General features: G+C 51.3%; 2 protein-coding genes and 1 long non-coding RNA gene across 9 annotated transcripts in view; 2 read left to right on the top strand and 1 right to left on the bottom strand.

Annotated features, from left to right (window-relative positions):
* Nucleotides 1-15,931, top strand: part of NLRC5 (NLR family CARD domain containing 5) — a 74,826-nt gene extending 58,895 nt beyond the window's left edge. For 3 of the 4 annotated variants that reach the window (XM_019754160.2, XM_019754173.2, XM_074314832.1), the window contains exons 33-49: nucleotides 1,921-2,007; nucleotides 2,529-2,606; nucleotides 3,393-3,476; nucleotides 3,780-3,863; nucleotides 5,401-5,484; nucleotides 6,086-6,169; nucleotides 8,561-8,644; nucleotides 9,856-9,939; nucleotides 10,334-10,417; nucleotides 10,700-10,783; nucleotides 10,920-10,997; nucleotides 11,734-11,817; nucleotides 11,903-11,974; nucleotides 12,223-12,306; nucleotides 13,525-13,608; nucleotides 13,944-14,027; nucleotides 14,838-15,931. In XM_019754160.2, coding sequence (XP_019609719.2) covers nucleotides 1,921-2,007; nucleotides 2,529-2,606; nucleotides 3,393-3,476; nucleotides 3,780-3,863; nucleotides 5,401-5,484; nucleotides 6,086-6,169; nucleotides 8,561-8,644; nucleotides 9,856-9,939; nucleotides 10,334-10,417; nucleotides 10,700-10,783; nucleotides 10,920-10,997; nucleotides 11,734-11,817; nucleotides 11,903-11,974; nucleotides 12,223-12,306; nucleotides 13,525-13,608; nucleotides 13,944-14,027; nucleotides 14,838-14,949 — 1,435 coding nt within the window. In that variant the 3' untranslated portion in view covers nucleotides 14,950-15,931. Of the gene's footprint in view, nucleotides 1-1,920; nucleotides 2,008-2,528; nucleotides 2,607-3,392; nucleotides 3,477-3,779; nucleotides 3,864-5,400; nucleotides 5,485-6,085; nucleotides 6,170-8,560; nucleotides 8,767-9,855; nucleotides 9,940-10,333; nucleotides 10,418-10,699; nucleotides 10,784-10,919; nucleotides 10,998-11,733; nucleotides 11,818-11,902; nucleotides 11,975-12,222; nucleotides 12,307-13,524; nucleotides 13,609-13,943; nucleotides 14,028-14,837 lie in introns of those variants that run through there. The other variant, XR_012490165.1, reaches the window with a different exon arrangement.
* LOC109459621 (uncharacterized) lies at nucleotides 3-23,897 on the bottom strand. Of its 4 annotated transcripts, XR_012490167.1 has the most exons (5): nucleotides 23,760-23,897; nucleotides 16,688-16,819; nucleotides 10,188-10,339; nucleotides 1,884-2,091; nucleotides 3-608 (listed from the first exon to the last, which is right to left on the bottom strand). It is a non-coding gene; the product is annotated as an uncharacterized LOC109459621 (long non-coding RNA). The 4 variants fall into 4 exon arrangements; XR_012490168.1 differs by lacking the exon at nucleotides 10,188-10,339 and having other exon boundaries at nucleotides 4-608; XR_002139423.2 differs by lacking the exons at nucleotides 16,688-16,819; nucleotides 23,760-23,897 and adding an exon at nucleotides 13,487-13,937 and having other exon boundaries at nucleotides 4-608.
* CPNE2 (copine 2) overlaps nucleotides 23,122-24,284 on the top strand; it is a 44,974-nt gene continuing 43,811 nt past the window's right edge. The window contains exon 1 of the mRNA XM_019754189.2: nucleotides 23,122-23,452. The gene's annotated coding sequence lies outside the window, so the exon portion shown is untranslated. The remainder of the gene's footprint in view (nucleotides 23,453-24,284) is intronic.

Genomic DNA, 24,284 nt, shown 5'->3' with positions numbered 1-24,284 from the left:
CTCCAGGGTGACATTTATGCTTGGGGACTTAAGGGGAAAAAAACTCCAAAGGACACCCAGCTAAGGTCAAAAATAGCATATAACAAATATCATGTTTGTATGTTCACTATGACCATTTTAAAAGTTGCAAAAAAAAAAAAAAAGATACCAAAAAGTAGAATCATTTTGAAAACTCATATTACGATCACCTAGGTTTGACAATGGTTCACATTTTTTCCAAATTTGCTTCACTTGTTTATTTTGGCCGAAGTGTTTTACAGTAAGTTACAGATCTCATAAAATATCATGCAAATATTTCACCATGAATCTTTACAAAACAAGGACATTTTCTACATATCAAATCATAGCAGTTCCTCGGTGTCATGCATTACCCAGTCCAATCTGAAATGTCCCATTGTCCCCCAACGGGACAGCTGGCTTATTGGATCCGGGATGCAGTCAAGTTCCACAGTGCCATGGGCCGGCGACAGCTCTGAGGTCCCTTAATCCGTGTCGTACCCCACTTCCCTCTTTCATATCCGTGACCTGTAGATTATCGCACTTTCTGGCTCTGTCTGGTCGCTTCCTCTTCATGTCATTGAGCTTCATTCCTCTAACCGTGGACTTTCCTGCAATTACAGGTTAGAACAAAAGGCGCACTGAGGTTCAGTGACACATTTGCGACCAAAAAACTTACTTCGTGTCCAGTGCTGGTCACTTTTCATCGTAGCCTATGATGAGGCACATAAAGTCGGCTTGTTCCCCAAAATAACATTTTTAAAAATTGTGGTGTAATACACAGAACATAACATTTACCATGTTATCCCTTTTAAAAATGTACAGGTCAGGAAGGTCACATGCATACATATTGTTGTACAACCACAACTGGTTTCTTTTTGCCAAACTGGAACTGTCCTCATTAAATAATAACATCCCATTCCCCCTGCCCGCCAGCCCCTGGTAACCACCATTCTGCTTTCTGTCCCTATGAATTTGACTGCTCGAGGCACCTCACCAAGTAGAATGATACAGTGTTTGTCTTTGCGTGAGTGGCTTATTTCACTTAGCATAATGGCCTCAGGGTTCAGCCATGATTCCTTCATATGGATGACTAAGATGTCATTGTGTGGACAGACCACATCTGCTTATCCGTTTATCTGTTGATGACCAGACACCGGGTTGCTTCCCCTTTTGGGCTGTCATGAACATACATGTACACATATCTTTTTGTATCTCTGCTTTCAATTCTTTCGGGAATGTACTCAGAATTGCTAGATCACTCAAAATAATATTTTAAAATAAAACTTTTCTTACTCTTAAAATAATCCATATTAGTTATAGAAGTTTGTGGAAAGTCCGTAAGCGCATAAGAAGAAAATGGTACTTTGAAAAAAGATCACTATAACTTGAAAAGCAGGAATATTTTAAACAACTCTCTTTTTCCCTGCTTCTGATTAATGCATGCACATTGTGGAGAGTTCAGAAAACACTGAAAACTAACAGATAAATAAAATAAAAATCGTTCTTGAGAATTCCACCATCTAAACAGCTACCATTAACATTTCATGTATTTTCCTCCTTTCTCTCTCTCTCTCTCTCTCCATATGGGTTTTTTTCCCTCTCCATATATACTTTTCCTTTCCTTCCAATACAAAATTGGGATCACGTTTGATACACAGTTTTATTTCCTTATCTTTGCCATGTAACATAATGTGGAACTTTTTTAAATCTAAAAATACTATTTTAAAAGATAACATTTTCTGTTTCGATTGTTACAATAACTGTTGGAATATAAATGTTAATTTCCTGTTTTATGCTTATGCCAAGTTGTGTAGTTTTATCGTTTTAAAATAAGCAAAACCCAAAAGCCTCTAGGACTCCCTTGGCACGCTCCCCCTGCTCACCCAGGGAGAGCTTTATCTGTATCTGCTTCTGTGACAGGGTGGAGGAGCCCTGGGTGGGCAAAGCTGGGGTGCTCGCCTTGCTAGGAGTCTGTGCCCGGGCCTCAGGCAACGTCACCGAAATCAGGTGAGTCCAGGGAGGAGACGCCCTCAGAATTCATCCTTTCATGACCATTGGGACCTTTCCTCATCTGAATGTCACTCTCTTGTCCTGTGGAGTAAGAGCTGTGTCACTAGTGAGTTTTCTGGGTCCCCAGGATGGCGAGAGCTCCCAGGGCATATATGAGGGGCTATATAGCCTTGTTTGAACTTGTGCCGTAGTCCAGCTGCAGTGCCAGAGAGAGGAAGGCAGCCTCAGATACAAGACAAAGGGCTGTTGGATCCCAGGTGGACACGACTGGGATTTCACACTGGTTGCCTGGAAGTGGCCCCTAGACTTCAATAACACACATTGTGGCTCTGTGACCAGAGGTGACAGAATGATGTGGAGTAGCTAAGAGCAGAGGCTTTGGGGTCCCACTGACCTGTATCCTGATCCCCACTGGATCTGGGAGCTCAGAGTCAATAGCCCGGGCAGGCTTGATACCCATTCAGCCTACACAGGAAAGCGGCCATGGGCCTCACACTGGCCACCCCTTCCCTCTTCAGCATCTCTGAGACCCAGCAACAGCTCTGCATCCAGCTGGAATTTCCCCGTCAGGAGAACCCAGAGGCTGTGGCCCTCAGGTAAGACCCAGTACCTGGGGCCCCAGAGGAATGGCTGGTGATGGATTAGTGGGGGAGGGAAAAGAGGGGACACTTCTGCTTCTGACCAGTATTTCTCATGCCCCTGCTCAGAGTCCTCTGATGTCCAAAGTCTCCACACGAGGTCTGGCTCAACCTGCCTCTCCGTGCTATCCATCCCCACCCCAGGTCCCGGTCCTCCCCACCAGCTTTTAGTTCCTCGAACACCATCTTGATCTCTATGACCTCAGGGCCTTTATACAGGCTGCTCCCTGCCCAGAATGTTTTCTCCTCCCTTCCCTTCTTCCTCCTTCTTCACCTGGCGAAGGCCCCCTCATCCTTCAGGTCTCAGCTTAAATGCCACCACCTTGGGAAGGCCCCTCTGAGCCCCAGACTTAGTCAAGTCCTCCCATTATCCACTCATAGATGCCTGGATCCACAGCACCTCTGATCCATACAGCCCATTTTTGGAAATTAAAATGTCACCCTTTTGGGTGAACGCAGCCCTGCAGGTATACATTCTGGGGAGGAGACCATAGCTGGACCTCAGCCCCAACTCACCTCCTTGGTTAGGTTTCCTTGTGCAGTGAACAACTTATACGGCCATACCAGCTGCCCCATCTGGACCTCCCCTTCATAGCTTCATAGAAATTCCCATAATTGAATAGTAACTGTGTAGCTTTATTTGATTAGCGTTTATATACCCCCTCAAGGTAAGCTCCTTGAAGGTAGGAACTGAGTCCCTAGTACGGGGTATTCAGAAAATGCTGCCTCCCTGTCTACCTCCAGGTTGGCTCACTGTGACCTTGAGACCCACAACAGCCTCCTTATCAGGCAGCTGATGGAGACATGTGCCAGTCTGCAGCAGCTCAGGTCAGCACTCCGAAACACTGGGGCCCTGCGTTCTCTGGTCCACCCCAGTGCCCGCTCCAGGCCACATGTGAGATGCTGGCCAGGCCAGGATGGGGATGAGCAGAACCTGGGGCAGCACCACACCTGGGAATTCTTGCTTCCTTATGCAAGAGAGAGTCACACTTGGCTTGTGGGGGACAGCTCCAGGGTGGCACAGGGGAGCCCTGCCCTACTGGGAGCTCTCGCGTGGTCCTTCCCCCGTTTTTGGTGACCCCTGAGGTTGTCCATCCTGAAATCCTCTGGAATGTGCTTGGTCCTTTTCAGCTTGTCCCAGGTGAACCTCTGTGATGCCAGCTCCTTGTTCCTGCACAGCCTCCTGCTGGCCCTCTCTGAGCTGAAGAAATTCCGGTATGCAGACAAGACAGCCCGCCAGGCCCCCTGCGCAGCTCTGCCCTGCCCTCACACTTCCTGTTCTCCCCAGCCTGGGTTCAGAGGAACTCTGCACAGCACTGGTGGGCCCTGGAAATGTCTGCGTGTGTGGCCACACACTTGGCCGCGTGGCAAGAAAGCAATTCCCTTTTCAATATTCTTTCTTTCTTTTTCTTTGTTATCTGGAAATAATTCCAAACTAATAGAAAAGTTGCAAGAAGACTGAGAAGTACTTCCATTCACTATTTTCTCAAATTCACCCTTTGTTATTATTCTTTTCTACATTTTCTTTTCTTCTGCCCTTCTCTCCCTCACCCCTCCACTTGCTTCTTCCCCTCCCTCTTTCTTTCTTTTTGAACCATTTGAAAGTAATTTGCATAATCATGCCCCTTCACCCCTTACTATTTCAGTGAATTTCTGAAGAACCAGGACATTCTCTCCCATGATCCAGTAAAAACCTAAAATTCAGGACATTTAACATTGATACACTATCATTAGCTAAACTACAGTTTATATTCCACTTTTGCCAATTGTCCCAATCACGTTATCACATGTTTTGTCCAGTCCTGGATTCCATCCAGGATCGCACACTGCATTGCGTTGTCATCTCTCTTCAGTCTCCTTCAGTTTGGAGCAGGTCCTTGGCCCTTCTTTGTCTTTTATGATATTGTCAAGACATTTACCGGTCAGTTATTTTGCAGACTGCCCTTCAGCTTGAGTTTGTCTGATGTTTCATCATGCTTAGATTGAAGTTCTGCATTTGGGCAGGAAGATCACAGAGGTGCTGTTGTGGTCTACTCAGTGCGTCACACCGGGAGGCATGTGATGTCTGTTTGTCCTCTGACTGATGGCGTTCACTGGTCACCTGGTTAAGGTGGCTTTTGCCGGGTTTCTTCACTTGCAAAGCTACTATTTTTCCCTTTCTAATTAACAAGTATCTTATGAGGAGACACTTTAAGACTATGTAAACATTCTGTTCTTCCTAAACTTTCACCCATGAATTTTAGCATCCGTTGGTAATTCTTGCCTGAATCAATTATCAGTATGGTGGTTACAACATGGAGCTTTTCTGTTGGTTCTCTTTTAATCCCACTGCTCACATCAAGGAGAAGGTCTTCTTTTGGTGCCAATGTATATTTAATACCTCTCCAATACTTGCTACATTTTTTTGTCATTTAAATAAAGAGGCAGAGCTCGTGGTAAAGGACAGTAACTAACTAGACTTTACAGTAATGCCTGATTGTGGCATAAATTGTGAAGTTGCTGCCTGAATGATTGTGGCTTCAGATAATACTCAACTAGTCCATGCTCCCCCCTCCAGGCTGTATCTTGGCTAAGTGATTCCACGGTGGGAGAAATGTATGATGGGAAGGAGGGCCCCCGCACACTGCCCCCACCTGCCTCCCCGTGCAGCTGCTCCCCACCTACCTGCTTGCCCTCTGCCCCCCCTCCCCCGCATTCAGGGCTCCAAGACCCAGAGCTCCTGCATGACCTATTGCTCTTTGACCCCCACCAGGTTGGCTTCCAGCTGTGTGAGCTCCGAGGGCCTGGCCTGCCTGGCATCTGGTCTGAGCCATTGTCACCACCTGGAGGAGCTAGAGTGAGTCACAGGGTGAAGGGGTCTGAGAGGGGGTGGCTCATCTGAGGGCAAGGGGTGGAGAGGACAGTGGGGCCTTTGGGAAGGTGGGTACTGGATCTCCACCCATCACTTTTCTCTCTGATGAAGCCCAGCCACTCCATGTGGCCTGGCGAAGGCTGAGCGCTGTGTTCTTGGTCCCAACTTGACCGCTCACTCAGAGTGACTCTGGTCCAATAACTGTGCCTTTCTAGGCTTGGACTGCTTCATCTGTAAAATGGGCTCAGAATCCTTCTCTGCCCAGGGTGGCTATAGGTGTTGGGGTACAGAGAGAGCTAAGGGTCAGAAGGAGTCATTGCACGTGTGTGTCCTTTGTGCCTGGCTTTCTCTTCTGCAACCCTCATCCAGGGTATCCTTTCTTAGCTGGGTAAGCTGTGACTGCCATGACCCCTCTTCTGGGACCCCAGAGTCCAACCCTTGGAGCCAGGAACGCCCCCATGCAGCCTGGACAGGAGGGCTGGTCTGAGAGGGGCTCCTTGCGGGAATGAGGGGGCTGACAAGACAGCTCAGCTCCAGAGGCTAGGCAGGCATGTCTAACCCTCACCTTATGCTCCGTCCCCCGCAGCTTGTCCAACAATCAGCTTGGCGAACAGGACACCAAGGTGCTGGTGGGGGCCCTTGAGGGCAAGTGCTGGCTGAAGAGGCTTGAGTAAGTGGCGGCGGTACTGGGTGGAGGTGAGGCAGTTGTTGGGAGCATATGCCTAGGAACCTTTGCATGTTTTGTGAACACAAACTTTCCAATCCCTGGGTGGACCCCAGTGAGTTGAATGCTCTCTGTTTTACTTCCATACCTGGCTCTGAGTGCTATTGAAATGCCTGATCACAGGAAAGAGAATACTCATTGTAACCGACCCAAGCCAGAAATGTATTGGCTCATGTCACTGAAAATTACAAGGCCACTGACTTCAGGCTTGGCTGGATCCAGGCTCTGTAATTGTTCCACCATGCCCCCATCCATGCCCCTGTCTGTGTCTCTCTCCATCTTGCCTTCACTCTCAGGCAGGCTATCCCTGCACTTGCTTTCTACCAGTTTAGTGGACAGGGAGCATCTTTCTCCCAATAACTACAACACAAGGCCTAGGCTGAGTCTCACTGGACTGGCTCAGGTCACATGCCCACCCCTAAACCAATCACTGTGGCTCTGAGCACCCAATATTCTGATTGGCCAGATCTGGGTCATAGGACCACCCACTTATCTGGACTTAGTGGGGGGTGGTATTTCAGGGTGCCATTAACAGAAGAAATGGAAACAAACTCTGGGCAAAAAAAAAAATCCACAGATGTTTACTGTCATTTGCCTAATACATATATGTATATGTATGTATGTATATATACATATATATCAATATATACTATATATCTTAGTAACTGACACCTATTATCTGGAGTCACCAAATTCGCAGAAACACCAGAAACAGCCTCAGTGTAAAGGACAGGTGCTCGTCTTGCACAGACTAAATAGCATCTAGATGGAACATTTTAACAGCATTTTCTGCTTTTAATCTGTAAGGTTTTCTAGTCACCAAAAATACACATTAGTTATAAAAAGGTCCATCATGACAGAAATATGTAACAAAGGACAGTGACACTTCCTGGGAAAACTTCTGTGAAAAAGCTGTTGGTGAACTTTTCCCCAGATTTTTTTCGACATATGTTTTGAATACAGTTTAAAAGTAGCCTTCTGACTTTTTGCCCCTCAGCAATGAAATTCTCCCTCTTTGTCCTCCTTTGCTTGTCCCAGGGAGCGGGGGGATGGTGTTAGGGAGACCCTTGGCCAGAGGACCCAACTGTCTTCCCACTGAGCTGTTTCTTTGGCCTCCCGCCATGTGCCTGCACCTCTGCTCAGCCTCCCTGCCTCTGGGAGCTTTCATTAGGGTGGTTGGAGGCCCAGTAAGGTCACTCATTGGCTCATTCATGTGTTTGACAAATATGTGTTCACCTGGGCACCTGGGGCAGGGCCTGGAGGTCCTGTGGAGAACAGGACAAACGCGGTACCCTTTCTGCTGACTACCTGGACACCTAGCGCTTCGTAAACCTCTCACCTCCTCAGTCACCCCATCTATAATGATACCGTCCCTGTCTGAAGGAAGGGGGTGGGTCCTCACTGCTCCAGAGGCCTCTTTCAGTTTCAGATCTGTCATTTCTGAGTGTCTCCTCCCTGACAAGCCGCTTCCCTCAAATCCAGCCAACATCTCCCACCTGTCACTCTGTAGCAAAATGGTGAAGGGCCTGGACCCTGGTTAGGAGCCATACCACCTGGGTTTAACACTTGGTAGGGTGACCAACTATCCCAGTTTGCCTGGGGCTGAAAGTCCCACATTCTAGAAAAACCTTCAATTCTAGACGAACCAGGACAGTTGTCACCTCTCAATTCCACCTCTTAATGTGTGAGCTTGGGCAAGTTACTTAACCTCTCTGGGCTTTTTTCCTTATTTTAACTTTGGGGATAATAACTATACCGTCCTTCAAGGGTAGTCGTGGGATGAATGAGCTAATACATATTAAGTCCTTAAAACAGAGTTCACACTTGACAAGTATTGGCTATTTTTGTTATGATTCCCCTCTCCTGCCCAGCTCGGAGCTGGAAGGAGTGGGATTCCTACGGCCTTGGGTTCTGCTCCCAATACTGCCACTTCCTATGTGTGACTTTGAACAAATTGTGTAACTCTCTGAGCCTCAGTTTTCCTCATCTGTCAAATGGGGTTCATAACAGACCCACTTCTCAAGATGGCCTCGGCCTGTAGCACGTGCTAGATGTGCGGTTGCTATGACTACTGATCAGTAGTCTGGGTCCAGTGTGATTCAGAAATAGAACTGCCGCTTGGATGGCCTAATAATTCGTGCAGAGAATCAGCATTTGGATCTCCCAGGGCAAATTTGTATGATATTTTATACTGTGTGCGTATAAGTGGCTGTCTTGGCCGTCTCTGGGCATTGCTAAGCACAGAGGCCTCAAGCAACTGGACTAGACGGGCCTTGGTCTGCTCCTGAGACCCAACCCCAGTGATGCTAAGTCCTCCTCTGATCTCCTCCCCTCCAGCCTTAGCCACTTCCCGCTGGGCAGCTCCACCCTGGCTGTGCTGGCTCAAGGACTAAGCCACATGACCTTCCTGCAGAGCCTCTGGTGAGTGACAGAGTGACCATGGGAATGATGGGAAGGACATGATCCCCAGCTCTGGTAGGACAACTTGCCCACGGAAGCACTGGGGGCACTCCCATCTTCGGGACTTGCCTGTACCCCGCCAGGTCGGTTCCACAACTCTTGCCTTTTAATGCCACCAGCTTCCCCCAGGCTACAAAAGGGACATGAAGGGTTGGGGACAAGTCCTAGAACAACCCTTCAAGTGCACAAATTCACCCTGTTCTGGTTCACATTTCTGATTCCATGGGTCTGGGTTGCCTAGATTCTGTACCTGTAACAAGCTCCCAGGCGATGCCAATTCTGGGGCCACAGACCACAGTGCGGTCTAGACTCAGGTCTGGTGACTGGTATTCTCCCTGGTGCCCCTGTTCACGTTGGTAAACAAATATCACACACTGTTTTCATGTGATTTTTTCAAAATATAAAATATGGTGACTGAAAACAAACCCAAGCATAACACAAAGCATTGCTTTGTTTTTATCCAAGTCCCCACCCCCTCTGGCAGTGCAGATTGCATAGGAAATGAGGTCAGAGAGTTTGGGGGAGCATATCATATGGGACCAGGTCATTTCACCCAAAATTAATGTACTGAAAGGCACTTGGCTAAATTTAATTTGCAAAACAAAAAAGAAAACAAACAACTGTTGGACAAACATTTAACATAGGGCTAAGTTTGCAACAGCTGTTTCGTTTTATTTTTGACCGAGGCAGGGAAGGTCAGAGTGCAGAAATGACAGTAGACTAGGCTTAAGGAAAAAGCCACCATTTGCACAGATTAGAACAAAATACGCCTGTAGAAACAATTTGCCTGAACCGTGGAACCCATTTGAAGTTGCCATTCAGCCGGGCTGGCCTGAAGATCCCTGACACGGGCTGAGGCAAAGCCTGGCCAAACCAGAACACGTGGCTACCTCTCCCAGGCCAGCAGCCCTGGGCTTGCCTTTCCACCTTGCCTGGGAATCACTTGGAGTCTTTGGCCAGTCACGGATTTTCCCCGTGCCTCTGTCTTCTCACCTGGGCATTGGGTTCAGTCATGCTCACCTTGCCCGTCTTTCTTTCCCCTGAAGTTTCGTGACTGGCATATGAGTTTTTGGATGTGTGAATGCTTTGCAAACTGTAGAGTTCTTAGCACAGCACCTGCAAAAGGCTTTACTCCTGACTAAGGCCTCTCGGCCTGTTCCCTGCTTCTCCAGTCTGAGCAACAACGACATTGGTGACATCGGCTGCTACCACCTTTCCAAGACTCTCAGAGCTGCCATCAGCTTGGAGGAGCTGGGGTGAGTTTCCTGTCCTTTCCCAGGCCCAAAACAATTTTGGCAGGGGACGATAACAAAAGCAAGGGGCTCCTTGAAGACACTCCTTACTTCCTCTCATCACCTTCACCCACTTCTCCACAACATAACCCCAGACGTAGAACCTTGGGAGACCCAAAGATAGGATGGGAGGGTTGGCTGCAGCAAGACGGGTTTAGGGCATACATCAGGGCGGTCATCCTAAACACAAGAGAAGAGTTTGGAGTCCTCACCCAACATAGGAAGACGGCACTGTATCAGTGTGAGCTGAGCCCTTCCAGTACATTTCAGCCTCCTCCGGTACTGGGGTGGAGAGGTGGACAAGATGAGGGGGGTGGCAGGCTGACGGTTCCAATTCTTCTGCTGTTCTCTCCCCAAGCTTGAGCTACAACCAGATTGGAGACACGGGTGCCCAGCACTTGGCTGCCGTCCTGCCGGAGCTGCCCAAGCTCAGGAAGATAGAGTGAGTGGCCAGCCCTACCGAGAGGGGCCCTCAGTGCCACCCCGTGGTCTGCGAGAGACACTGGCTTCTGACTCAGGCTGACATTCCTCCCTCAAGTTCAGCGTCTAGGCAGTGGGATTGGGTTACCTCCTGGCCCTGCTGACTTTGGGACCTTGAGCCAGCCCAGCTGCTACCCTTCTCTGGGCCTTTCTGCCCCACCAGGCTGGAAGGGTGTGCGGCAGGAGTGGGGGTGGGTGGGCGGAGTTGGAGGGTCTGAGGGTCTGAGGTCTACCCCTCCCTCAGCCTATCAGGAAATGGCATCAGCCCGGCTGGAGGAGTGCGGTTGGTGGAGTCTCTTGCCCTTTGCAAGCACCTGGAGGAACTGATGTGAGTGTGTGCCCAGGTGGGCTGCCCTCAGCCCTGTGTGTCCCCACAGCCCACCTGGCCCTTATCTCCTTCAGTGGACACAGGGCAGGGGTCTGGCATGGGCCGGTACCCAACTTCATCCTTTCTCTCCTTTCAGGCTTGGCTGCAATGCCTTGGGGGATCCCACAGCCCTGGAGCTGGCCCAGGGGCTGCCCCAGCACCTGAGAGTCCTGCAGTAAGTGTTCCCCTGCCCGTGGTGTATGCAGAGCTAGCGGGACAGGGTTTCTCCGGGAGTGCCTGGGGGTTAAGTTCTCCTTCTGTTGAGCTGCCCTGCCTTATGGCAAACTGTGTCATGTGCTGGGCTGGCTGTCCCCTCTCCCCCCTGCTCCTCCCCCGCCTCTGGAGTCTGGGGCAGGAAAATCAGGAGACATAGCCTAGTCCTAGCTCTGCCACCAGCCCCTCTGTACCTGTGGCCAAGTCCCTCCCCTTTCTGAGTTTCAGTTTCCTCATCTGTAAAAGAATTACAGCAGTCCCAGCTCAGTGAGACCCTGAGCCCATCTCTGAGGGTGAGCAAAGAAATGTCAGCAAAGTGCCAAGCAGCATGGCCCCAGCACTTTACAGTTTATATCCATGGTCTCATTTGAGCCTCATAGCAGTTCTGTAGGGCCTGGATTTCTAGATGCGCCATTTTCCAGGCAACGGAACTAAAGACAGGAGAGGTGTGGAGAGTTCACCTTATTACTATATGAAGGAGCCAGGCCTTGAAATTAGACTCTCAAACCCCAAAGCCAGGGCCCTTGATACCCACCCAGGTCCTGTGTGGGTAGAGAGGAGGCTTGGATGGCAGTTACCCAGAGACTGTCTAAGGTCTAGCAGTACAGCCTGATACAAAGCTGAGGGTGGGGGGATCCAGCCCCCCAACTCCCATACCTGGCCCCCCAGGCTTCCCTCACCCTCTCCCCTTTTCCCAGCCTGCAGTCCAGCCGTCTAGGCCCAGACGGGGCACTGAGCCTGGGCCAGGCCCTAGATGGATGCCCATATGTGGAAGAGATCAGGTGGGTAAGGGTCATGGAGCCTGGGCAGGGGGACAGGCTGGGAGGATCTAGGGGTTCCTCTTACAGGTATCTTTCTGCCCTGTAGCTTGGCAGAGAACAGCCTGGCTGGAGGGGTCCCACGTTTCCGTCAGGGGCTCCCACTGCTCAGGCATATAGAGTAAGTAATGCCCTCTGACTCCCTGGGCCGCCCTTCTCTGGCTAAGCCTGACACCTGGGAAGGCCTTTGAAGGGACAGAGGCTTCCGGTACAGGGGGAGCCTGGGGTAAAAAGGGGCACTTTCCTAAAATTCCTACCCTGGCCCGTACCCTTGCCACTCTGCTCCCTCCTGTTCAGATTGCAGTGTGGGGGGAGGGGGACTAGCTGGAGGCACCCTCGACTCAGACACCTCCATCTTACCTTCCTCAGCCTGGTTTCGTGTGAGATTGACAACCAGACAGCCAAGCCCCTCACTGCCAGCATCGTGCTTTGCCCAGTACTGGAAGAAATCCTGTGAGTGCTGGGGAGAACCCTGAGCTGGGAAAAGTGGGCCTCTAGGAGCTTGGTCCCAGCACACTGCATGGCCTAGAGTTGGTTTCTTCCTCCCAGAGGTCCTCCCATCTGTAAACAGGGAGGTCACTGATGCTCAAACCTCCTCTTGGGGGAGTGTTACACTTGAGCTGGGAGTGATGTTGAGCCAGGCTGTTCAGCTTCTCCAGCCTGTTTCCCCACCTGTGGCGTGGCCAGATGGTCTCTATAGGCTCTTGGCCCCTGACCTTCCCTTTGTAAGGTGGCTGGATAGACCAGCCTGGTATATGGAACCTTGATTTATGAAACACCTATTGGCAGTGAAGAGTGGCTGAAGCCAGCAGGCCCCCGACCTGCCCACTGGCCATGCCCACCTCCCCTTTGGCAATCAGAGGCACTCAGACCTTGGAGCCTTGCAGCACTGCCTCAGGAGTAAACTAGACTGCCAGGACTAGCCTGGGACTCAGACCGCAGTATGGAAGAAAATGTTATTTCCCAAAGTACAAGGCTCAAGTGATTATAAGATTTCAAGGTTTGTATCCTAAAGATTTTACTGTTTGTCATTACTTTACACCAAAGAGAAAGGCTGATGAGTATTAACTCATCTTTAACACCTAACACGGGTGATTCTCCCTTTTTAGCCAGCAGGGGGCAAGCCACAGGCCCAGCATCTTAGGAAGAACACAGGTTCCAGCTACAAGTTAATACTGTAGTTTGCACTGCATTTACCCTTGTAGCGTCTTTCTATTCAAGTTCCTAAACATGGGTTTTCCATGGGCAATAGTGATAAATGTTTCCTAAGATTAATTTCTTAAAGTGAAAAAAAAGAGGGAGGGGAGAACTGATTTAAAGAAAAATATGCAACAATAATATAGGAGTTGCATGGATGTAACAGAAGTCATGATGGAGGCACATGCATGGCTCATGACCTTGTTCCCTCAGATCATGTGTTCTGAACTCTCGGGACAACCAGGTCCTAAGCTGTCTGGGTTCTTGAGAGGTGACCAGCTTGGGAATGGGGTTGGGGGAGGAAGGAGCCACCTGTGCCCTGAAAAGTCTTCAGGAGAGGGCACACAGCCCCCAGCAGGCGCCTCTCTTGCACATGCACAGCACCACTGCCACCCCGTTGGCCCCCAGCCCTCCCCACCTGCCACCTTATCTTTACTTCTCAACCTAACTGCTCTCCTGTTGCCGACCTTGCAGGCTGTCCTGGAATCTGCTTGGGGATGAGGCAGCTGCTGAGCTGGCTGGGGTCCTGCCGCAGATGGGCCGGCTGAAGAGAGTGGAGTATGAGGGGCACATCCTGGGAAGCCAGAGGGGTCAGGGAGGGCCAGAGGGGGCCTACATCCTGGGGAAAGCCACGAGGCCACGAGGCCAGGATGCTGCCTCCCAGGAAGGCCTCTTTGACTTACACACTCCGATCTGCTCCAAGCCGTTACCGAGCTTAACTCTCCCTGGGTCCCAGACTTCGGCTTCCCTGCTGCACTGTTGTCTGTGGGGTTCTCTAAGCAGAGAAGCCATGTCCCCCCATCTTGGCCCCGGGGAATGGACATAGGGAAGCCCCCTCTCCCCATCTCATGCCAGTCTCTCTCTTTCCCCTTCCTCTGCTGTCCACTGGAAAGCCTGGAAAAGAATCGGATCACAGCTTATGGAGCCGGGCTCCTGGCTCAAGGGCTGGCGCAGGGCTCTGGCATCCAAGTGATACGGTAACAAGGGCTTGCAGGGGGCAGGATGGTAGGTGGGAGGCCACAGCAACCCTACAGTGTCAGGGGACTCCCAGTAGGAGGAGGCAGGGCCTGAGTTGGGGATTATCAAGGAGACTTGGACCACTCCACCGAGAGTTTGGCAGCAAGCAGACCTGGGTCAAATCCTAGCTCTGCCATTTGCCGATTGTGTAACTTTGCATCAGTAACTCAACCTCTCCAAACCTCAATTTCCTCATCTATAAAATGGGGATAATGATAGTATTTACCTTAGAGAGTTGCTGTGAGAATTAAATGATAGTGTAAAGCACTGAGCACGATTCTTGGCACATACTAAGCACTTAATATGGTAGCTATAATCAGAGCCACCATATATGCATACAGTTGTATGGGTTGTGCACTGCACAAAGGCATTGCATCCAAGGGACACCATTCACATAGTAGACATGTTAGATTTCTAGTAGATGATAGTGAAGTGTCTTGTTCTATAATAAACATATTATGACAGTTTCAGACAACAGAAGTAAAGTGTCTTAAATGAGGGGAGCTTTTTCCTTCTTTGCAATGTGTCATATGAACAAGGATCTGACTGGGATCACTAGCTCCCAGGGAAGAAGATTGAGTGGAAGAAGTCAGGGGTGGGTGTAGGGGACACCATCTCCCTAGTGTAGCCATGCTGGTCTAATACCTGCCTCGGCCAGGTACCTCTGGACACAGCTCTTCCCCTTGGGGCCTCAGTCTCTCCAGCTGTAGCTAGGACAGAGGGCAGAGACAAGAGGCTGAGTGCTGAGTGTCTGTCTCTGTGTCCCACAGCCTCTGGAATAACCCCATTCCCCCCGACATGGCCCAGCATCTGCACATCCAGGAGCCCAGGCTGGACTTTGCTTTCTTCCACAACCAGCCACAGGCCCCTCGGGGTACTTGATGGCCCCTCAAGACCCTTCGAATCCGGCCAAAGGATGTCAACTTGCAACCACCAGGATAGAGGGCGCAGGAAGGGCCTCAGCTGGGTGCCCCTGCACCTTGCCTCAGGAGGGAAGGGCACATTTGATCTGCTACAGTCTTCAAGGAGGACGGTTTTGGAGCCAGAAGCCTCGTAAGGTCAATAGACTACCCTGTGTCACGCGTGTCATGCATGACCAGTTAGGGACATATGGCACAATAAGGGTGTCATGATGTGACACATGACACAGAAGGTCACACATGGCAGAGTTCCGGTGGTTTTATATGGAACATGCAGTGTGGCCCGTGGGTCAGTGTCATAGGTTCTAGCACCATACATGGCAGGACACATGATTGGTGATCTATATATGACACATGACAAATGTCCATGTCATGGCATGTGGCTGGCCAGATGCCCTCAGGCTGGTCCAAGATCTAATTTATTACTTTTTTTAAACCAAGTATGTATTTGTAAATTGTATTTCCAGAGCAGCTAAGCCAGAGAATGTCTTCCGCCCAGAACTGGGATAGGGAGAGTGTCTAAGCACTAACCAGCCCAGTGGCCCGAGGGCCAGGACTTTGGGCCAAGACGGGGACTCAACTGTGAGGCTTCTGGATGAGTCCTCTCCTGCCTCAAGCCTCAGTGTTCCCATCTGTAAATGGGATGACCTCCTCCCTTTAAATGCTGACTTCTAAGAACGTTAGGCCCAGATCCAGGGAGAGCCAGCCTGACCTGGGGAGTGGATGGGCGGTCTGTCCTGTCTAAAGATCCAAGGGCTGAGCTCTGCCAAGGTCATCAGGCAAGGACATGGGGTCCAGCTACTACCTCAGCGGGATCTGGGTGAGCTCCTGGGGGCTGCATATGTTCTACAGTGTTCTTGTTACTCCTAAGAGGGCACAGAGACGGCCCTGCTACACTCTAAGCAACAGTGACTAATAAATGTGGATGATCTCCCAGCCTCTAACCTGAGTCTGATGAGTCCTACCACCTCACAGAAGTCAGAAGTGGTTCTGCCCCGGGGCCTGGAGAACAGAGCAGACCACAGAGAGGTGTGCTGAGAGGAGCACTGGCCTGGGAGTCAGGAGACATGGGGTCAAGTCCATGCTCTGTCTCTGCCTGGTCATGTGATTGTAGGTAACTCACCTCCTCTACCCGGTAATCCTTTTCTGAGTTCATCGTCAGTATTTAAAATTGGGAACTTTTACATAAAAATATAGATTTTCAGCTTCTCTTAGGTGCTAGTCTAATATTCCCACTAAGAGTCATCTGCTGGATCCAAATGAGTGTACCCTTTAGATGTGGCACACATCCCTCAGTTTGCCACAGTCCCCACCGCTCCCCAGGGCTCCCCTCTCCCATTTGCTGCTTGCCTGGTCCTTGTGAGAGCCTGGAAACGTCTGGCATAGAGGGTTTCCACAGGTGGGTGGTACGTTAGGGACATGGCTTTAGAAGTCAGAGGGACATGGAATGGACTGTGATGTGACCCCTTGCTGCCTGGCTTCGAGGACAGGAGTGTTTTTGCACATGAGTTAGTAATAGCTCCCAGCCCTCAGGACTTTTGGAGGGGTCAGGGAAGCAAGGTATACAAAGTCCCGAGCATGAAGAGGTAGGTACTGGTTACATACATGCTAGTTCCCTTCCTCTTTTAGGGTTCAATATCATATAAGATGGAGATATGCTTGAAAAGACAGGAAAACAGCACTCCCTCCCAATCACTTACCTGTGAGCTGAACAAGTTGATCTCAGGGGAGCCTTCCTCAGCCCAATGTGAAAAGCAGGCAGACAAAGTGCAGTTACCGCCAAGCACCACTGGAGGGCAGGCTGGCCCACTGGCCATTCCTGAGATCATTTCCTTTGCCATTGGACCCAGAATGAAGTCAGGAGGTGATGTTAGGGGTTGTTCCACGTGGCCTAGGAGCTTGGAATGTCCTAGCCTGCTAGTGGCACACCTGGATGCCTCAGCCCTGACTTTTGCCACCCTCCACGTTGTCCCTGGTTCCCTGCCAAGCAGGAAGAAAAAGTTCTCTGGCCAAGTGCCAAGCACCCACACCCTACGCAGGGACACCCTTATGGGGTCAGTGTCACAGCACACCTGGCACTGAGTAGGCCCATCAGCCTCATCATGGGGAAGGGGACAGGCAGGTAGAAGATCCAAAAAGTTTACCTGGAAAACGAGCCCAAAAATTCTATCTCTCCTTCCCGGGAAATGATGCTAAGGTGACCTTGGGCCCTCAGTTGTACTGCTTCCGCCCCTTGTCCAAGACTGAAGTATGAGTCCCTCACAGCCTGAACATGCCTTGATTGGGAAAGTGATGGCTGAGGAAGGAACAGCACCAACCAGAAACCCCAGGCCGGGTGAAATGCACAGCTGGCAGCACCAGGAGCTCAGAGACATTCTTTCCATTTGCTGTTTTTTCGTTTCACTTTTCCCTGCTCCTGCTTTCCCCTTCAGCTCTGCCCAAGTTCTAAGCTTCAAGAAAATTTCAGCAGCTGCCCTGAAAAGTCCACAGTATTGTCAGCACTGCAGAGCTGGCTGGGCCCGTCAGGTTACTGTGCAGTCACCTTGTTTCTTTCATTAAGAATCTTCCTCTCCTGCCACCTGCTTGCTTGGAGGCCTGGACTCTGTTTCTAGCCAACAACGATGGGGTCCAGTCTCCCTGCCTCCTTCCTCCCCAAAGTAGGCTCTGTTTAAATATGTACATGAAAATAGATAACATTCAAAGAGAAGTAAGGCTATGGGCCAGTAAGCAGTGAATCAAAATAGTGCTCCCGGCTCGCACATGAGTCTTCTCACTAAGAATGTGCTCAGGCCGATACGTGGCCATGTCTCTCTGCCAGGCTGATTGATAGACACTGTCACTTGGCCTCCGTCCTACGGTTTCACAGATCGAATATCCACCTTTCTGATGGGAGTCACAAAATCTCCCTTCCCGTCTCCACAGGCTTTGAATCCTCCCAAATCACCTCCTCTGTCTTTCCCTCAAAACACGTGTTAAAATCCACTGTCCATGCTGGTACTTCTCTAACTATCAGATTGAACTTACGGAAACTGCAATGTGCATTGAATCATCTGGGGGTCTTGTTAACATGCGGAATCGGGTTCAGCGGGTCTGGGATGAGGCCTGGGATTTGTCTATGTTGCTGTACCACACTTAGCAAGACTGTAGACTGGGGAGTGGATCTCAACCCTGACTGCACATTAGAATCACCCAGGGAGCTTTTTAATGTACCTTTAAAAATATATTTAGAGGAGCGGCCGGTTAGCTCAGTTGGTTAGAGCGCTGTGCTCTTAACAACAAGGTTGCCGGTTCGATCTCCACATGGGCCACTGTGAGCTGCGCCCTCCACAACTAGATTGAAACAACTACTTGACTTGGAGCTCATGGGTCCTGGAAAAACACACTTAAAATAAATAAAAGTTGAAAACATATATATTTAGGAAGCTCCCCAGGCAAAACTAATGTGCAGCCAGCATTAGAGACCCACGGCCTCCAGGGAGTGAGTATGTTGCCTCTTGGAGAGGCTAGGCAAGCCTTTGCACCCACACGCACTCCCCATTTTGTCTTGAGGTTTCTGGTGACGCTCCCTTCGCAGATGAGGACACCAAAACCCAGAGGTCGTTTCCAGTTTGCCCAAAGGCGCACAGCTAATAAGTAGTAGCACTAGGAATCGAACCTGGGTCTTTGTGACTTTTTCCCCCATTTTTTTTCAGCTTTACTGAGATATAATTGACATACAGCAAGCACTCTATAAGTTTAAGGTGTGTGGCATAATGATGTGACTTACATATACTGCGAAATGATTACCCCAGGAAATTTAGTTAACATCCACCGTCTCATATAGAAACAAGAAAGCGGGAAAGAATGTTTTTGACCTTGAGATGAGAAGTCTTAGGACCTACTCTCTTATCAACTGTCAAATTTTGAGACTCATAATCCCACAGTTGTAGCCCCAGTTTCCTCATCTGTACAGTGAGGGGATGAGCAAAATTAGACAAGGCACAAGGACCTACTTCCTCCAGCTGCAGAGACGACCTTACGGTTAATGTCTGCTCCCTCAGGGACGGTTGTGAATCCGCTGTCGCCTGCCTTTCATGGTTATAGTTCTGGAGCTCCACCATGCATGACCTCCTCTAGACCCATAGCCACAATCCCAGCAACAATCGTCCCCCATTTCACAAATGAGAAAACTGCAGCCCAGTGAGGAACAAGACTTGCCCAAGGTCACACAGTGAGTATTAGTGGAGCTCAGATTCCGACCCTGGAGCAAGAAGGAAAGGAGGATGTTGGGGGGGTCCCAGCTGGGGATCCGTGGATCTATGTGTTCCTCAGAGAGCAGAGCCCTGGGAAAGATGAAAGGGCTGTGTGCCCTCCTGGCCCTGCTTCTGCCCCAGCCCTACCCCTGCATGGCCACAACCAACAACCAGGCCTGAGCATGGTGGCCCCAGCTGGAGCTGGACACGCCCTTCGGACACAGCTGGAGCTCCCTGGAAAAGACCCTTACAGTGGCTGGTTTGGGTTGGGCTGTTGCTCTTCCGGGGACAGCTGGTCTTCCTCCCACCCGGCCAGACACCTCATGAAGCACCCCATGTGTCTCTCAGGCCCCAGAGCTGGTGTCCGCCTTCACCTTTAGCCTTTGGAAGCCACACTTTTTTGTTCACCCCACACAAGCTACTGCCCTGCCTGGCTGCCCAGAAATCAACCTTTGCCCTGAGGAGGAGGTGACAAAAGAGGCTTCTCTAGAGAACAAAGGCCAACTGGGGTCCCCGGTTGAGTCACCTAGGTTAGAAGCATCCATCTCCTGGGCCAGGGCCTTAGTCCTCACCCTCACACACCAATCTCCAGTACAAGGTTGGGGCTGATGGAGGGGTTGAGGGTGGGGCCTGGGCATCCTGACGCTGGAAGGAGGCATCCTTCTGTTGGAGTAACTGAAACCCTAGAACTTAAAAATGGCAATAACAACACACTAGCCCTGGTGTCTAGCCATGCCTGGTGCCATGCTAGCCACATTAGGGTCTCATTGAATTCTCACAATCATCCGTGAAGCAGGTATGAAATCTATCCTTCCATCTTACAAAGGAGGAAACTGAGGCCGAGAGGAATGAGTGATTTCACCCAGGCAGTAATTGGAGTGGCTGGGAGTCAAACCCAGGGCCCAGACTCTATGTCTGAGGTTTGATACTGGAGTCAGCCACGCCCACCTCTAACAGTGAAGTCCTTAAGGGGATATCTCCATATCAACCCCCGCCACACACAGATGGTGTTTTCCAAAATGGCCACCACAGTATTCCCCATTCCACCTGCTCTTTCTACAATGTGATAGTTAACACTCTTCTCACAGAGAGGCAGGGTCTCTGGAGTGGAGACTACAGCAGAAGTGACGTTATGTGACTTGCAAAGCTAGGTCCTTTAGAATATAATGCTTCCACCTCATTCTCTTGGGATGCTCACTCTGGGAACCCAGCTGCCATGCTACATGGATGCCCAGGCCACATGGGACGGTCACGGGTAGGTGTTCCAGCTGAGGTCCCAGCTGACAGCCGGCACCGATTCCAGACATATGTGTGAGAAAGCCTTCTAGATAACTCCAGCCTTTGTCATGGTCTGATGCAACTGTTTGAGAAATCCTGAGCAAGAACTGCCCTAGCTGAGCCCAGCTGGCCCCCGGAACTATGAGACATAAAAGGTGTGGGGTGATGTGTGTTCTATAACTGGATCACCCTCCATCCTCTCCTCCCTTACACAACCCTGAGGCCAGCCAGGGCCTGGTACACAGAAGGTGCTCCTTCAAGTGTCTTAAATTTACAAGCACACTGAAGTATATAGGCAGCCCTGGTTATTCTGATCTGTTTGTCCCGACAGCCTGGACTGTGCAAATAAACCCCCAGATGGCAGGCGCTTCTCTCTCTCTCTCTCTCTCTCTCTCTCTCTCTCTCTCTCTCTCTCTCATGTATATAGGCCTATTTAGGGAAATTCAGGCCTCCCGCTTGTGCAGAGAGGTCTTTCCCAGGGTGAGGAAAGACATTTTGCAGTAGCAGCCTTATGTCATGTGTGGATTGAGGGCAGAGTGTAGAATCAACTGATGGAACCCTTAACCTTAATCACCTGTGACCTCTGGGCTCTTCTGATCCCTGACTTTTTTTTTTTTAGGACAGCTTTATTGAGGTGTAATTCACATATAACGTTCTCCCCTTTAAAGTATACAAGTCAGTGGTTTTGAGAATATCTACAGTTTTGTACAGCCATCACTACAATAATTGTAGAATATTTTTAATCACCCCCCTCTCCAAAGAAACCCCGTACCGATGGCAATCACTCCCCATTCTCTCCTCCAGCTCCAAGCAACCACTAATCTGCTTTCGGTCTCTATGGATTTGACTAGTCTGGATATTTTACATAAATGGAATCATACAATACATGGTCTTTTGTGACTGGCTTCTTTCCCTTAGCGTGATGTCTTAAAAGTTCATCCATATTGTATGCACAGCAGACCTTTCTATGGCTGAATAATATGCCATTGTATGGATAGACTACATTTTGTTTATCCATTCATTTATTGATGAACATTCGGGTCATTTTCACTTTGGGGCTATCCTGAATCATGCTGCAATGAACATTCCTGCACAAGTTTTTGTGTGGACATGTTTCTATTTCCCTTGGGTAGAAACCTATGAGTGAACCCTGGCCTTTGTATTCTGTCCCCTTGGCCAGCGATCTTCTTCCCCTGGGCAGGTCCAACTACCTCATCCTCAGGTCTCCTAGAAGAAGCTTCACTGACCACACTGGCTGAGTTGGGTCTTGGTGCCACCCTGCCTCCAACCTTTGCACTTTTTATCCCGTAATATCATTGCCTGGGTCCTGGTCTTGCCCCAGGGGGAGGTGAGCAAGTTGAGGGGAGGGACTCCTGCTCTGGAGCAAATAGAGGAGAGGGATTCTGCACACACCCCCCACACACACACACACACATCAATCAGGCACCACTTCCTGAAGGGAGTGGGGCTGAAGCTGGGTCTAAAAAAACGCCATAGATTGATTGGCTTGCCCCACAGCTCGGCTGCGAACTTTGAGGGCTTTGGGTGGAAGAAAGATATAGAGAGTTTGGAGAAAGGAAGGACGGATGGGAGACAGTAGGGCAGAGAACAAAGCTCAGAGCCCTGGGGTTTTTTGGTGGCCACCCCTCTAAGGCTGCAAAATGCCTATGACTCAGATGTGGAGGGAGGTTGCCGGCTGCAGTGTGAATCTCCCAGTTAACCCTCACCTGCCTGAAATGGAAATCCCACAACCCAAGCGCTGTGCCTTAACTCTCAGAGTCCCCCAGGGCCAAAGGCTGTGGATATCGCCTTGAGATCTTCAAGACAATTCCGTCCCCCACAATCTGGTTAAATGAGGCTCGGTTGTCTGAAGCACTGAATTTGCGGGGGGCACATAAATACCTGTGAGTGGTCTGCAGCAAGAGCGCCCAGCGATAGACCCATTTCTTAACAATTGGTGCCTCTCCTAGGGAAAAGACCTTTGCAAAAGGAGGAGTTTCAGCTCCAGGGCCTTAAGGACGCGCCTAATTGCCCTCTCGCTGACTAGCCCCAGGCACTGTTCAAATTGTCTTTATCTTATCGTCTTTGTCAGTGAAATATGTGTAATTTTCCCAGCCTCTGGTGACAAGAAAATGCCGAGCTCTTGCACTATCGAGAGAGAGAGAGAGAGAGAGAGAGAGAGAGAGAGAGAGAGAGAGAGAGAACGAGAACACTGCCGTCCTAGTGTTGTCCAATACGGCCCAGAACCAAGACCTGTAGTGCATCCCCGAGGGCGCAGCGCTGAGCCGGTCAGCCCTTGGAGTCGAGGCCGCGGGCGGCGCCCCGGGGCCCCAGAGGCCCTGGCGGAGCCTACCCCACGGTTCCCGCGTCGGTGGCGCTGAGCGCACCGTGCTAGGAACTCGGAGGTGCCTGCGGCTCCGGCGAAGCCAGCCTGGGGAGGGTGCGAACCAGCGGCGTTCCGATCGGAGGAGTCCCAGCCTGGCACGATCGGACCCTTGGAATCTGGCCTCGAACGTTCGGACCCTAGCATTTCGGTCTCGAACATTCGGGCGCCCCAGGCGCTGAAAGCCGGGAGTGCCAGGGCGCGCCAGTCGCGGGCTGGGAGCCGCGGGCAGCAGGCGGGACAGCGCCCCCGCCCCGCCCGTTAGGAGCGCTCGCCCCTCCAGGAAGCGCGGCCTTGCCTTCTCACTTCCCTCCCCACACCCGCGCCCCCCCTCGCCCGGGGGGAGGAGCCCGAGCCGCCGCCACCGCCCGCCGCCTGGCCCGGGAGGAGGACTGGACCCTGAGAGGCTGGGAGCGCACGCGAGCTGGCCATGGCCGCGCGGGCAGCGCCCTGAGCCCGTCCCGCGCCCGCGGGCCCGGCCGAGCAGGGGAGAGCCCGGGAATGCCCCGGCGGCCCCGAGCGCGGGTAGTGGCAGCCACGCCGTGAGGGCGGCGGCACCCCCGGGACCCGCGGTGAGTGGGGCCCGGGCAGGCCCGGGGCGGGAGAGGTACCCTGGAGCGAATGCTCAAGTTCGGCCTTGGGGCTCGGCTTCGGGGGGGTTGGAAGAAAACTGGGTTCCGCCTCGGGGGACTGTGGCACCCCAAGCCCCCGCCACCCGCGCACACCCAGACTCCGGCGTTTGGGTGACTCAGCTCCGACCCTGCCACTCGGGGGCGCTGAGGCTTCACCCGGACTGCGGAGGGTAGGTAGCGGGCAGGGTGCGGGAGGTAGGTAGCGCCCCCGGGAATCTGAATCCAGCTGTTTTAGGAACCTTCCTACCTTCCTGAGGAGCCTGCGGGCGTCCGGAAGGTGGAGTCCCCGCCACGATCGCAGCTGCTGAAGACTTGAGGTCGGGCTGGCTCCTGACAGGCGTGGGCCCCTCTCCTCGTCCCCATACCCAGCTCTCCCCCCAACCCCCAACCCCCACCCCCACCTCAGGGAACTGCCCCGGAAGCGGGGACGAAGAGAGGGAGTAGAGCTGGGCAGCTTCCCAGAAGTCAGAGTGTGTTTGCAAACTAGTTTTTTTCACCAAAGCTGTCTGGCACCTGTGTGTTTGGGGGTGGGGGGCATTGAGAGAGAGAGGAAAAGGCTTTTCCTTCCTGCCCCCCTTCCTTCGCAGCGCTGCTTCTCTGAAAATGTAGGGGTCTTACTCTCCCCTCTCTTCCCATACCATCCTCCAGACTCCCTTCCCCACCTCCGAGTTCCACAAGCCCTCCTGTGGGGAAGGAACTGCTTCACAGGGGGCCGTGATTTGCTCAGGGTCACCAGTGGTAGTGGAACCCGGGGCTCTGGTAGCCAGTTGGG

This window comes from Rhinolophus sinicus, linkage group LG11 (assembly GCF_036562045.2).
Source record: "Rhinolophus sinicus isolate RSC01 linkage group LG11, ASM3656204v1, whole genome shotgun sequence".
In the NCBI taxonomy this organism is placed as follows: domain Eukaryota; kingdom Metazoa; phylum Chordata; class Mammalia; order Chiroptera; family Rhinolophidae; genus Rhinolophus; species Rhinolophus sinicus.
This window is presented reverse-complemented; position numbering and strand designations above follow the sequence as displayed.